At 28.7% G+C, this 15,492-nt stretch overlaps 1 protein-coding gene across 1 annotated transcript; it reads left to right on the top strand.

The window, feature by feature from the left end:
* Window positions 1-4,194: 4,194 nt before the first annotated feature.
* On the top strand, window positions 4,195-14,979 carry LOC107455964 (proteasome subunit beta type-4). The gene is made up of 8 exons (XM_043040175.2): window positions 4,195-4,552; window positions 6,128-6,334; window positions 7,867-7,950; window positions 9,419-9,481; window positions 9,609-9,690; window positions 12,047-12,163; window positions 12,955-13,042; window positions 14,861-14,979. Exons 1-8 carry the CDS (start codon window positions 4,428-4,430, stop codon window positions 14,875-14,877), a joined length of 783 nt encoding a protein of 260 aa, XP_042896109.1. The 5' UTR covers window positions 4,195-4,427; the 3' UTR covers window positions 14,878-14,979.
* Window positions 14,980-15,492: the final 513 nt, after the last annotated feature.

The raw sequence follows: 15,492 nt of genomic DNA, 5'->3' as shown, positions 1-15,492 counted from the left end.
CTATTTCGGCGCATCATCAGTCCATAGCGTATGAAAACGCCATTCGATTTACTTGATTCAAAAAGTCTAACAATTGTCAGAAACAATGCCAAAAGGTTTGTTTTTTTCACATGACGATTAGAACCAGATAAAACCATCAATTCTCAAAAACTTTTCAACCTTACCTAATTATGATATTTTTTTAAAGTGCTTAGAAATATTATTTGAGTGCTTAAAAGGTGCTTATTTTTTGTTGAATAATTTGGCTACGCACCCTGAATAACTATGCTAGACGTAATGTGGATAAAACACACAGTGGACCTTAGGAAATGTCTATGAAACAACAATAAAAAAACAACGTCCCTTAGAATGTTTCTTGTAGCGTAGTCAAAAATTAGACATAGGATTAAAGCGAAATAAATAGCTTGATGAATAAACATTTAACAAATACACTATTTGAAATGTTTACATAATATTTACTTTCCAAGTGAGTGCAAACTACACGCTTTTAGTTCTTTTTTTCTTTTCCCGATAAAAATGATTGTTATTGGTGTTCTAAAAGCTTCAATGTTGAGAGTAGATTAACGTACTACTGAGTCCAAGTATTTTTCGAGTTTAATGCGATAACTGAGTAATTTACTATTTTAATTTATTTGAGATGCATCATTTGAGCTAATATACTATTTCATTGAGTTAATTATTACAAAAATTATCTCCGTTAAGAGTCTATTGTTCGTCTCTATTCTTTATTTGTCACCAAATAAAGTGTTTTGTGATTACCTCTTGATATTCTGATTCAATGTCTACCTAATTTAGGAATATCTGGTGTTCATGACGGTACTGTTAAATCTGCTATTAAAGAAAATCGACATTTTTTTAAAAATTAATTAGAGTGAAATCTAGTTCTTTATTCAGAATATAGCTTCTGAAGACATTGAGGAGTTAAAGAAAGCTTGAGTATATATTATCAAAGATTATTCTCCGATGCTTGCAATGATTTTGATATTGATGGGTCTAATTTAAACAGTGATAACTAGTTAATTAAACTCATTGAACATTCATAAGCGAACTTATTGATAGATACTGAAATGAAAATCAGAGACAATCTTAATGTTAGTTAAGTTGATGAAGCAACATGCCGAGTTGAATTTGATATATCAGAAACATATATTGATCGCTGGCGTCTTTTAAAGCAGAAACTTATAAAATTTGCCAATTCTGAGAAAGAAGATTCTATATTTGTCAAGAAATACCTTGTTACATTATCCTAAAATTTAACTTCCAGTTTTTAATATAGATATCAGAAACTGGTTAGGTTTTGGGGGATAATTTCAAAAAGTTGATAAAGATCCCGATTTGGATAATCGTGATACATTTTCAGATGTATCACAAGCCATGGAGAAAAGAAGCATTTCTAAAAGTTAATTTAGTTTTCCTCTTGATGGAAAAGCTATTGGCCAACTCAAAAGTAGACTTATAAGAAAGGAGCTATTGTTTCAAGTTTATGTGAGAGATCTACTTTCTTTTGTCCTTCAAAAAGATTGCAATGAAAGAAAACTGCTAATAGAGCTCTATGGTTTATTAGAGACTAAATTATGTGTGTTGGAGACCTTAGGCGTAACTGGATATAAGTGTGCATCCTTGACAATCTGGAAAAAAGAATCTGTAAAAGTTCATGTTAACAATATGTAAATTTTATATTAAAATATTTTGTGTTGTATCCAGTTTTATTGTGAATATTATTTAGAGATAAAACTAAAAATATTTTTAGGCTTTTGATTTGTAATTTAATTTTAAAATAATTACTTCCAGAAGTATGATCACATTAAGTTAATTATATTCACTAATTCTATTGACTTCAGTCTAGATAAATAACCAAATGTTAAAAAAAAAAAATTTAGTTCATGAAATCAAATAGTCAATAAATATCATCTTTTAAGCAATTTTTACTCATTCAACTCAAACTGTGTATAAATCTTTTAATGTTCATTTTATCAACTAAAATATTATTATTATATATTATTAAGCATACATTATTAATTAGCAGATCAGGAATATTTCCCGCGAATTACTATGAGATGTCATGCTTGGATACGCTATGGATCAAATTATCCGTATCTTATCCACGTAAAAGCTATATCAGGTGGAGGATTGTTGAACTTCTACTGGGCCTTCCATGGATCAAATATAGATGGGCTTGTGGATATCCACCAGATGACTATAGACCTCTGTGGATGTTGACGACGACGTATAGTGAACATCCACTCAATGATTGAGTGTAAACAATAACAAGCCAAACTTCCTAAAAACAATAAATTTCATCCCTCCGTTAATATTATGCTTGAGAGGTGATGTGCGAACAGGCTTAATGTTTTAGAAAGTTTTATTATTATGATTTTTATTTAAACTTCCGCGTAATTTTACCATTTATAAGAATTTTCTGTAATTTATAAATTCTAACAGCTCATGTGTCTAAAACAAAATTAACATCACAGCATAAATAAATAAGGTTAGCCTTAATAAATAATTAAAGCAAAGTATAACCTTAATAGATAATTAAGATTAATATGTAAGGTTAGTCGCGTTTTAAATGTTATTTGGCTGTATTTGTATAAAATAGCACCTTTTGTTATTTTTTGCGTAGTCTTCAGAATTAATTCTTACGACAAATTTTAGGCGCTATAGCGTCATCAGCACTTAGCTTTACACGGTCAACCATCCATATTGAAACGCATGCTGTAAGAATGCTTCATTATAGTTTGTTTGTAGGAAGAACTCCCCTCGCTGTGAAATCTACTTCCTAGTCTGCTGTTATGGAAAAAAGAAATAACGCATTTCAAAAAGAGGAGCTTCTTTTTTCTAGGATTCCCTTTTTCCCGTCCACTCGAGCCAAAACTTGCTTTAAATATTGACTTAACATAGTTAAACCTCGTCATAGTCACCGCCATAACTCCAGACGAACCCAATTTCTAAGTATTTCCGTGTGTCTTATACCGTAATTCACCTATTCTTTCTGCATTCAGATCGGGTACTTCACCAATGAGGTTCCGTTTGTCTACGAAAATATAGCATACAATCTAAATGGCCCTTTTCGGGTGGGAGTAGAGAACTGCCCAATGGGGTATTGGCTACGGTCTGGGAAACATCCCTGAGGATGATCCGAAGACCTGCCATCCCGATTTTGATCCTCTGCAGAGGGGATGGCTCCCCTGCTTCGGTAGCTCCCGCCGACCTGCTCGCGAAGTCGTGCGCCTTACCGTAGAACAGTTTAAAGTACCGGTATCACACACCCTCAGTCTCTACGCAGGCTGATCAAAGTGGTCACGCTTACTGATTGCAGCCAGTGATGATAAACTTCGGTGTCATACTGGGAACCATGCCCTTACGATCAGTCCACTGCGGGACCACAATGTATGTAAAAAAAGAATCACACATGCAAATTTTGAGACATTTTTTTTTTTTTTGATANGAAAGAGTTATCGCTATTTTTGTGATTTTTCCTTAATTTATGATAACCAGTGTAGTTAAACCTCGTCATAGTCGCCGCTATAACTCCCAGACGAACCCAGTTTCTAGGTATTTCCATGTGTCTTATACCGTAAATCAGCTATTTTTTATGCATTCAAATCGGGTACTTCACCAATGAGGTTCCATTTGCCTACGAAAAAATTTAATACAATATGCAAATGGCCCTATTTGGGTGGGAGTAGAGTTTTTTTTTTCGGGTGGAACAAAAATGGTTTGAAGAATTTTTTAAAAAAGGATTCACAATGCAGGTAGGTAGAAACTTTATTTAAGTCGCACCAGAACTGACCAATGGGGTATTGGCGACTGTCTGGGAAACATACTTGAGGATTATCCGAAGACCTGCCATTCCGATTTTGATCCTCAGCAGAGAGGATGGCTCCCCTGCTCGCGAAGTCGAGAATTACACTTCGTACTGCTCTACAAAGGCTGATCAAAGTGGTCACCCATCAGCTTAATGACGGCAGCCAGTGATGATTGACCTCGTGTCATACTGGAAACCGTATCGACACGTGTAGATCCTTACGATCTGTCCACTGCGGGACCACAATGCATGCAAAAAAGGAATCACATATGCAAATTCTGAGAAATGATTGAGAACCTAATTTTTGGGCTTTTGATGGGAATGTACTTCACTGTGTGGTAAAATGATCGCATACAGTGCGATTGCTCCTTTAATAACACTTTTGATGAGAAATCATGCTTCAAAGCGCTAGTCAGAATATAACTTCAGCAAATGTATCCCTGGAACAAAAACAGTAGTACTACAACTAAACGATTATCTAGAAGAATGACAGTGCTTGAAAATTTGTTTTCATTTAACAAAATTTTGAAAAGGAAGGAATTGTAGCGGTCTGAACTTTTTCTTTGCAGCAAGTTATTGAAATCAATTGATTTTTAAAGTGCAAATTAAATCATTTACAATGGATTTCTCTCATGGAAGCTGCACATCTACTTTGTTTGCTAAAGATGTTGATAATATGTTGCCTTTCACGAAACAATCATCTTGGAACTTTGCTGCCGTCGATAATCCGAGAAAACACACTACGTAAAAAACACCTTTTTTTTGCGAGAAATATAATCCTTATACGAAATATTGAAACGTTATTACAGCATTCATAACTAAAAAACAATCAATGTGTCTCATATTAGATAAATAAGATTATTTCTGTTAAGTATGTTTTATAAGCAGGGATCTATAAAAGTTAAAAATTTCTGGAAGCCATGACGAAATTTAATGAACCAGTTGACCAAAATAATTGGATTTACAAGTTGAAAAAAGAAAGGTTAAAATTTACTTAAATATTGGAAGCCTCAAACAGGGGCAGAAGATTTGTAGATTCCTGTTCATATATTTATATGTTAATTAAGGAACATCAGAAGTAATGTTATTTTGCTAATGTAAATGCTGAACAAATTATATTTCTGTAAACATGTACTTCAAATTGGTTAGCTTCAATTTACTGAACTGTGTTATAAATATCTTTATCTACATTTGAAATTTATGGGACTGTTTCCAAAATACTCATAGACAGTAGCCTATGAAGGAAGTACCCCAAAGAAAATCATTGAAGGGAATCAGGGAGATTTCCGTATTGTGATCTGTGGCAGAATTATCGTCAAGTCTTGGCAATGGCCCCTCTGAAACTAAAAAAAAAAAAAAAAACTTCACAGAAAGGGTATAACTCGCAGTCACCCCCGTGCAAACATCTACATGTTTTTTTTTAAAAAATTTGCAAGTTTAAAATCAGATACGGAAATATCCCCGGGAATCAATTGGAAGGGAATAACGTGTAGCTATCCGCAAGTTTTTTTTTTCATTTAATATTTTAAATCTATTTTGGTGTCTTTTTGATTGTAGCTGGCGTGACAGATCACGTTGCAGAAATATCTGCAAATGTGTACATCTATTTAAACTGGCCAGTGACATTTTTTTTCGTGGGCAAAATTCTTATTTGTAAAATTCACAATGAAAATGTACCTCTATCTTTATTAGTTAGAGATGCATCTACTTTGCTATTACTGTATACAATGTTTAGCAAATTTTTTTTTATTGTCAACTTATTGTTGTCTAATTAAGATTAACCCTTTCAGATTAGTGTTGGTTGGGGGTATTTTTTTTTTTTTTTTAATTCCATTCTCTGTCATAATTTCTTTTCTTGTTTTCATTGCAGAAGACATCTTCAGACTTTCATTTGGGAAAAAAGTTCTTGAGAAAGTTGAAATATTAAAAATGTTGAATTTAAAAAGCTAACAAAGAATAAAGCTTAGTTTATGAAAGTATAACGTAGAGTATAACATGAAAAAGTAATAGTAAAAAAAATTGAAAGTTTATGTCGTTAAGTTAGAAAATTATTTTAAGGCGTGTTTATTTATAAAAACATTTGTTTACGAAATATTGAATGTCTTTTTTTTTTTTTCTTCATTAAGTTATTATATTTTAATAAAATGTTTAAGCAATTTTGGGATCGAAAATTTTGCAAAGAAATTGAAAAATAACATGTATTACACTATGTATTTAACATATTTAAACAGTAACTAACAGCAGTCATAAAATTTACAAATTATATTCACAACGTTACCCTTAAATCCTGTAGAATTAAATTGTGTTAACCATTTTCAGACATCCAATTGTAACCGGTTCTTCAGTTTTGGGCATTGCTTATGACAAAGGCGTAATGATCTGTGCTGATACTATGGGTAGTTATGGATCTTTGGCTCGGTACTTTGACTGTCCACGAGTTTTGCAAGTAAATAAGCAAATTATCTTAGGAGCTGAAGGAGATTATGCAGATTTCCAATACCTTACTGGTGTTATTGAACAACAAATGTGAGTAATGCAGAATTCACAAACATATTCAAAATACATTATTTTGAACTATGCAATATTAGGTTTCATTCAAAAATACTTTTTTTGACGTTTTGAGCAATTGTTTTGTTTTTAATGCATAGATATATTATATTTTATGTAAGCAAGTATGTATATGTAATATATATGTAAGCAAATATTCCGCAAAATATTATTTGGAAAAGTTTTTTTTTGGGGAGGGGGGGAAATTTGAGTAGATTTAATAAAGAATAATATAAAATTGTAATTTTTACAATACATTATTAGAAATTGTTTTTACGCATATTTATTACGTTTAAAACTTGTTAATTTATGTCATGAAGAAGTAAAAAATGGGAAAGCAAAATTTGAAGAATTGAAACTAGATTTCTTTATTCTGAAACATGAGTTTGTATGTGAATATTGAATAACTTATATATTGAATAATTTAAATGTTGATTATTGAAATATGATATCATTTAGACACAGACCAAAGCACAACATAACTGATTTGTTATGCGTACCTGATTTTCGAATAATTTTTCCCCCAACCACTTTCGAAAACGGAATTAAATATCGCAGTCCTATTAAATTTAAAATTCACTTGTTTTGCAGTAATTTCTTTTGACAACATAAAACACACATTTCATGATTAAAAAAACTGCAAATCTATATCAAATGTTAGCCCCCAAGGTAACAGTTTTTTTTTTACCAGCCTGTTGCAAATTTCTTAAAAATATAGCAATATATACTATTATTTTACAATGCTAAATGTGTTTTGTTACATATCTGCTGCAGTGCTCTAAAAAATAAAGCAATGTATACACATTGAAGTTTCTCATTAACAAAATCCTGTTTCTATCCTTCAAAATAACTTAAAATCCTACCCATCTTTAATCATCATTTTATTAAATTCTCAGCAATATAAAATTGAGCTTACAGTCATATAAAATTTTTTCACTTACTATAAATTTACTTCTCAACACAAAAAGCAGCAATGTCAACATTGCAGGGTTCTATTTAAAACAAAACATGCCCCGGACTAAAAATTATAGTCTTGCACTCATGTTGTACTAATTTTTTGCTCATGTCTTTAAAATTAATTTGAACTTTCTTAGTTTTTCCCGTCAATGTAGATGGATTTAAAAAAATATCCAGGTAATTCTTTAACCTTAAAAAACATCAGTGCAGTGCTTCAATAATATCAATTTTCCTACTAAACGATTTAAGGATATTCTTTAATGGTTTTCTGCTATTTTGTATTATTGCATTTAATCTTAATATTTAATTTATCTTTTCTCATAAACTGTAAGTTTTTTTAAAATTTTTTTATGGCCAAACCACAAGTACTTCTCGAAACAGTAAATATTTTGATTAAAAAATGTTGCTTATATTTATCTGTATAATTTAAATTAGAAATATCAATTTAAATTCTGGAATTTCTGTCAGTATTTTATTTCATCATTTTTGTGTGTTTGTAATTCTTCTATGTCAAAAGCTATTTTTGTTCAGTATATTATCATTTATTATTTCAGAATTGATGAAGAGTGCTTAAATGATGGATTTATTTTAAAACCAAAGTCTTTATATACTTGGCTAACTAGAGCTTTATATAACAGGTACCCAAATGTCTTCTTGTTCTCATGTGTTACAAAGTTCTTACTTTAGTTTTTTTTTCCCCTAAGTGTTTAATTATTTTTTGCAAGTATTGCACACCTATCTTAGAGATCGGTGAAAACCTCTACATAGCTGCCAACTCTACTAGATTTTCCAGTAGACTACTGGATTTCGTCAATTTGTCTTGATCTACTAATGTTGTTTGTACATTTTAAAAAATTCTCTAAAATTGAGTAAGTTTCATAAAAATATTTCTATTGAAATAGAATTTTTATACAGATTATTGCTTGAATATTTAAATAAGTATTACTAATACATAAACATACAAACCTCATTTATAGAAATCAGTTCAAACTTTTTTTGTCTAAAATGTATATTTTTATTCAGAACTTTCTTTTTAAATTACTTAAAAAAACTTTTAACTATCTTTGATGAATTAATTATTGTTAATATTTGAAATGATGAGTAAACATAATACATGATATTTCAATTTCTTTTAATATTAATCATAACTGAAAAATATTGCAGTTTTTCTGTTTTGATTTATTTAAAAATCCCAAAAATTCCCCATGGGTAAAATATTTAGTACATTTTGCAGCAATTATCATAAAATTTGCAGTATTTCGTAAAATCTACTGGATTTTTCCATATCCATGTTGGCAGCTAGGTCTCTAGATTGAAAACTTAGTTTCACTGCTGTTTTGGAAGTTAACACTTTTTTTTGTGTGTGTGCTTCTTAAATTTTGCAATTAAAAATGTGAAGGCACAAATTAACATTTATGAGAAATTAAAAAAAAAAAAATTATATAGATTTGATTATGTTAAAATCCCAACTTGTGATTGGCTTTATTTTTAATATTTCCTTATTAATAAAGTATACCTACTAAAATTATAGAAGCATATAGAAATTTTTCACGAATTAACAATATTGCAAGAATGATTAATGAATGAATTTATTATTTTTAAAACAATGTTTTTCATTTATGAAACCTGAAGTGTTTATGGTATCGTAAATTAATAAATCGAATTTTCACTTTATATCTTCTGTGAGGAAAGACTTATTTGAATATTTTTATTTATAATTTTTTTGTTTTCTTCCTAATTCTCCATCTTTTATATTTCCTCTATTATGTTATAACTTGTTTTGATTTTTTTTTATGTTTGTTTTGATTGATCAATCTTCATTTTTTATTAAGTCATTATTTCCAAACTATTCTTTTCTGATATGATATAGCACATTTTTATATATCGTACTAAAAAAGGATAAATAATCTTAATTTTTGTTTTAAAAATGTTAGTAAAGCTAAATATGTCGAATGATTCTAAACAATTTTTATTTTATCTAAAAGATGTTTCTAATTTAGGGCTTTTGTACCGAAATTCATTTTTCTTTTTTGAAATATTGGTAATTTTAAAATATAAGTTATTGTTGATAACAAGGATTTTAATAATTTATCTTTCTTCAATCAGGAGATCCAAGTTTGATCCATTGTGGAATGTTTATGTTGTAGGTGGAATGCAAGATGATAAGCCGTAAGTTTTCTCTGAAAATAATATTTTGTGTATAAAATATTTAAGAAACTGTTGACTGTTAAATAAATCATCTCAGAGAATTCAAGTTGAAATTATGTTTTGATTGATATTTTATTATTTCTTATAGCTTTTTGGGGTACGTTGACAAAATTGGGACAGCATATGAAAGCCAAACTATTGCTACCGGCTTTGGCAGTCATATTGCTCAGGTATGCTTTTTAAATCTACGACTGATTAAGTGCTTCCTTAACATGCTATTTTACTAAATGTTTATTGTAGTTTATATGTACAGTACCAAATCATACATTAAAATCACTTTCACTCTTGAGGACATTGTATTATCAAAGTAATGAAATTCATAAATAGGCTGTTCAATTTTTCCAAAAATATATAACAATTTCTTAAATCCATATGCACATTAATAGGTAAGTTAGTTTATATTTCAAGATTTATCTATTTTAATTGATAGTTTATTAAACCAAGAATTTTATATAAAAGGGTCTTAAAATAAGTATATTATTGAGTATCAGAATTTTAAAAGTAAACATTCCCTAATTGTTCATTGCTTGCTGCCTGCGTTTTTACACGAAGAAGTTATTCACAATACAGATATTCTTTAATCCTATAATTTAACTTACTGAGTAAGAATTGTATTAAATTCCTTTGTTAACATAATTCCTGTACATTAAAATTGCCTTTACACTCGTATTCCTCTTAACATGTTGTTAAATAGCTTTATTTACACCAGTAGATAGATTTTCTACTCTGTATGTAATGTATATGTTACCAGCGAAGTTTGAAATCCGGCATTCTATAGAATGCCTAGGCATTGTATATAATATCTAAAACTAGCCGACAATGTATGAAACGATTTATATTTCACACATTTCCTTGGCATTCTATAGAATGCCAAATGAGAAACAGGCAAAGTATAAAATCTTCTGTCGCCATGTTAGTAAAGGTGATGAAATGGATATTTTGCACAATATTTGTTTCTGATCTGAAAATAATTGTGACATAAATGTAAATTTTTTATGTGAACATTTTGTTCCCATAATAAGAAAGACATAAATTATGTTTTGTACAACTTTCATTTTTCTTTATGCATTTTGAATAAAAAATTTTTAATGGCACTCTCATTATTCTTTTGGAATAACATTTTTATTTTTCAGAAATGAACATTATTTACATAATAACCTCATTAGTATGTTTTTTTTCATACTTTGCCTAAATAGCATTTGTCACTCTAGAATGCCTAGTTCTTTTATACAATGTCTAGGGAAAGTATGTAATACTTCTCACATTTCATACTTTGCCTAAAAACATCGGGCATTATATACAATGCCGGCATTTCATACTTTGCTGGTAACATATATATGGAAAGAATGCAAACGCCTAATCTTTTCATTTATGAAACATGTGGTTCCATAACATTTTGATTTTATTAAAATGTTGATTTTACTTAAATGATTTTAACATTCTCTAATATTTTACTGATTTTATGATTCACATACAATGGATTCCCTCATATGAGGATCTTGAGAGTAATGAAATAGCAGATACATTGGCCAAAGCAGGAACCAATGAGGTCTTGATTCCACCTGAGCCTCTTACCTATACAGAAATATATTCGCAAGCCAGGTCGAGTGGAAAAGCATTATGGTCCATTCCCCTGGTGCATCAGTGGTATCGGGACCACAGACCTGGAGGTTCTTCAACACTAAAATTTGACAGGCAAGGACAAACTACTCTCACCCGCCTTATCAGAACTATCACCTTCACAGGTGGTTTAAGATTTTGCTTCTCTGAACAGGCTTCTCCAACTCACACCTTGAAGAGCCTGGGGCTCAGTTATCAAGTTCTTCTTGGTAGTCCATTACTGGTCTTGGACTTCCGGAGGGTGTTTGGCCTCATTGACCTAGTCTAGCTCTGCTAGACTTTTAAGGAGGGGGCAACAACAACACTGATTTTATTTTTGAGATTTTTAATTGCTGATTTTATAATCCAATGATTTTATTGATGCTGTTGCTATAAACTTTTTTAATTGCAGTGTTTTAGCTCTTAACCTTTTATAACCAAGACTTAATTTTATTTGTATTCATATACTTTTTAATGCGTTAATCAAGACTTAATTTAATTTGTATTCATATACTTTTTAATGTATGCTTTTATTCTTTCATTAATTAAACTTAACTATTTAAGTTAAATAAATTATAGCTTTTTAACCAAGTGGGCATTTTACATTTGAGCAAGTTTGTGTAAAAATTTCACCATATGACACTATTTTCTCATTGAATAGCTCTGTGAATAACTGGTTTTTGGAGAGAGAAAATCAGGTAAAATAAAACCTCTAGGTGCTGTAAACGCTCAGTCGGTTTATATAAATTCAATAAATTTATTATGTAAAATTAAATTAATATTTTTTCTTTCTGAAAAGCTTGGAATAAAATAATATAAAGTTTGAAGTTATTTTTTTAACGTTTCTCTTTTTTATTCATTATTAATAATGTTTTGGAAAATGCCTTAAGTTTTAAAAAATAAACAATTTTTTAATCTAATTTTTAGCCTATCCTTCGAACATATGTAGAGAAGAAACCTGATCTAAGTAGAGAGGAAGCCTTAGTATTATTAAAAGATAGCTTGAGAGTATTATACTATAGGGACTCCAGGGCTTTCACCAGAGTGAGTATCATTATATGCCATATTTTATTTGAACTTTAGTAGCATTGGGAAAACAAAGTAAACTTCAAAAAGAGTTTCTCAAAGTTTTTTTTCCTTTCTTTCTCTCAAATAATTTTGTATGAATTAACTTCTCTTCATTATATTCTTATATTTAAACATAAACATCTTAGAATATGTAAGTATTTGATTTTGATAAGCCATTATCTTGCATTAAATATTTTTCTTCTTTTTTTAGTCACAGCAAATAAAATCTAGTTATTTCAACCAAATTCATGGTGTAAATTATCCAAATTTTAGAAATTAATTAAAGTAGCCAAAGTTATTCATATTAATAAAATTGAAAGAAAATTCATCTCCTAACTGAGACCACTTGTCTAAGTTGTATACTAAAGCAATGCATTGCAAGTGATTGTACCAGTTTCACCTGGTCAGCAATACATAAATGGCTTGATTAACAAAATTCTGTGTCTTATAAATGCCTATTAAGGGAGATTTAAACTCCTATTTCAACACATGTTAAAATGGTTAACTTTATTCTATTTAGGCTGGTTTTTATAGTTTTGAACTTTGATGTTCAAATTTAGCCATTTAAACATTATAAAAAATTAAGCATTGTAAATAAAAAATTGCAGATAAAATATTTTTAAAGATTACTGCAGTATAGAAAATTGAAATTTATATATATATATATCGATAGATTGATTAAGAAATCACAGTAGACTTTTTGAAATATATTAATGTAAAATTAAATAGCTAAATAAGGCAACAAATGTAAACTATTTCTTTTCTAGTTTACCCTTGCTACCTGTACTAAAGAGGGAGTAAAAATGGAAGGTCCATTTGAAATAGACTCAGACTTTTCAAATGCCAAACTGACATGTAAGTTTTCATTTTCTGGTTTGTTTGCATTTTATTATTTGTGTTAAGTTAGAAAACCCTTTAGTTTTTGTTCTAGATTTTCGGTTTATCTTTTCTTCTCTAAAACTTCCCCGTTCTTTTAGTTTACCACATATACATTCATAAAATAAAATAAAATTGCTCTGTACATTTTAGATTTGTTTCCAAGTTAATTATATTTTCTTAACTATTTATTATTCCTATTTACTTATTTATATTTTCTTTCAATTAGATAATTTTCTCAATTCTTTAAATTTCTATTAATATTGTCTTCTATTTCCCTGATAAGATGTATTCTTCTTCTTACTTTTCTTTGATTACAGGAGAACAAGCATTTTTGGGGTGGGAATCTCACAAAAATATGTTAAAAGGAAGAAGATTAGCTGAACTTAAAATTCCTTTTCTGGATATTAACAGATCGTTAATTTAGACATAAAAAGTTATTACTTAATTTGTAAAATTATTTTACTAAATACTATTTCTGAAAAATTTAGATACACAGTTATTTTTTTTATTTTTAACTTTCATTTTGAAATGTTACTCTTCTTATTGTCTTTTAAGAAATATTTATTTTTTATTCTTTTCAGATAACTTATTGTATTATTCTATTCTTAGTCCCATATTAATAAGAACACATAATAAAAAGGTCTTGTGCAACAATTTAAGAGAAATTTAAACAGATTTTTTTTAATTCCTTACAATAATTTCCTATTCCGCACAATGAACAAAAATATATCAACATACTTTTTAAGCAATGGTTATTTTTTAAAGTTAGCTTGATTTATATAACTGATATTAATGGAATATAAGGGTCTAAAACACTAAGTAAAGTAATTTTTTTAAAATTATTATAGAATAGACCTAAAACTCTAGTACCTGCAAAGCACACATATCTCTCTTTTCTAAAGGAAAAAAGCCCCCCCCCCTTTTTTTTTTTTCTCCAATTCCTCACTTTGTATAGGTTTACCTTTTTAAGTTAGTTTCATAAAATAGTTTTACAATGCATAAATCTTTTCCCCTCTAATTTCAGGAGAAAAAAAAACCAAAACTAAAATTTATTGGAATTTTGATTTTGAATCAATAATTGAGTCAAAATTCACTATATCAGTAACATTTACTTTAAAAACAAAGAATTTTTTAGTATCTTAAAATTTCATTTAAAGCCAACATATTTTTTTTAAAATGAATTACTGCTTTTTTAATTAGTATTAGATAGATAAATATAGAAATGTAAAAGCTTCCATATTAAAATAGTCTGTCATAAAATGGTTTTACAGTGCATAAATCTTTTCCCCTCTAATTTTGTGACAAAAAATAACAAATTAAAATTTCTTAGAATTTAATTAAGAAATTGATAATGTTTCTTTTTTGTTTGTTTGCCCATTATAGATTTTAAAACTTAACTAAGAAAAATGACTCAAGTTTTGTAAAACAATAGCAAATAATTTTATGCTGTCAAGTATAATCGCTTTTCTTTGAAGGTTTTCAAATAGTTTAAGATTTCTTTAAATTGGAAGGGGGGAATAAGGATTTCTCTTACAAAAACGAGAAACTTTGAATCAAGCTAATTCTTTAACATTATAGAACAACAACTCTAATTGTACATGCATATTTAGAACAGTTTACATTTGAGTTCTATACCTTTCGTAAAATTCCATACCTTTCAGCAACTCAAACTGTATTCATTTAAAAAAAATTATTATAAATTGTTTAATTTATTAATTAAATGAATTTTACATAACAATCATAGAACTGTGCAAATGCATTGAACTGTTTTAACTCTTTTTATTTTATTTTCAGGGAATGACTCAGCCTAAAATAATCAAGAAATACATGTAAACTGTATTTATTTTGCTACTTTTTTTTTCACTCTCCTTTCACACATTTTATGTTGAGAAATAAAATTTTAAAAGTTAGAATTGTTTCATATTTTTTCTCTTTCAATCTTCAGTATCAAAATGGGTTTCATTAAAATTTACTGCATTCATTCATAGCATTTACTTTAAAACAAAATAATTATTAGTATTTTAAAAATCCATTTGTTTAAACAATAAATGAAATAAAAATTAATTTAATCAATCAATTCTTACAAATTCTAATACAGCCAACATATTAATAATTTTCCTTACTGAAGGAAAACACTTCTATATTTATGAGGACCACATTAGTGCGTTTTACATAGGGATGAGTAGTTTAATTTTTTATTTGAAATTATTCATTAACCCATATCACTCTTACAAGTCTATTACTTGGGAAAAAAAATTTAAAATATTTCATTTCTATCTCTTTAAAAATCCTATAAGGGGGAGTCATAACAAAAAGCTATCTTTCAACTAAAGAAAAAAGCCTAAACTTTTGTTATGGTATTTGTGCACCAGTAAAAATTCTATTTAACTTAACCTAGTAAACCATGTGTAGTGAAAGACATTTTA

Source organism: Parasteatoda tepidariorum, chromosome 4 (genome assembly GCF_043381705.1).
Source record: "Parasteatoda tepidariorum isolate YZ-2023 chromosome 4, CAS_Ptep_4.0, whole genome shotgun sequence".
NCBI classification, from domain to species: domain Eukaryota; kingdom Metazoa; phylum Arthropoda; class Arachnida; order Araneae; family Theridiidae; genus Parasteatoda; species Parasteatoda tepidariorum.
Note: the sequence above shows the minus strand (reverse complement) of the source record. Positions and strands in the feature narration are given on the sequence as shown.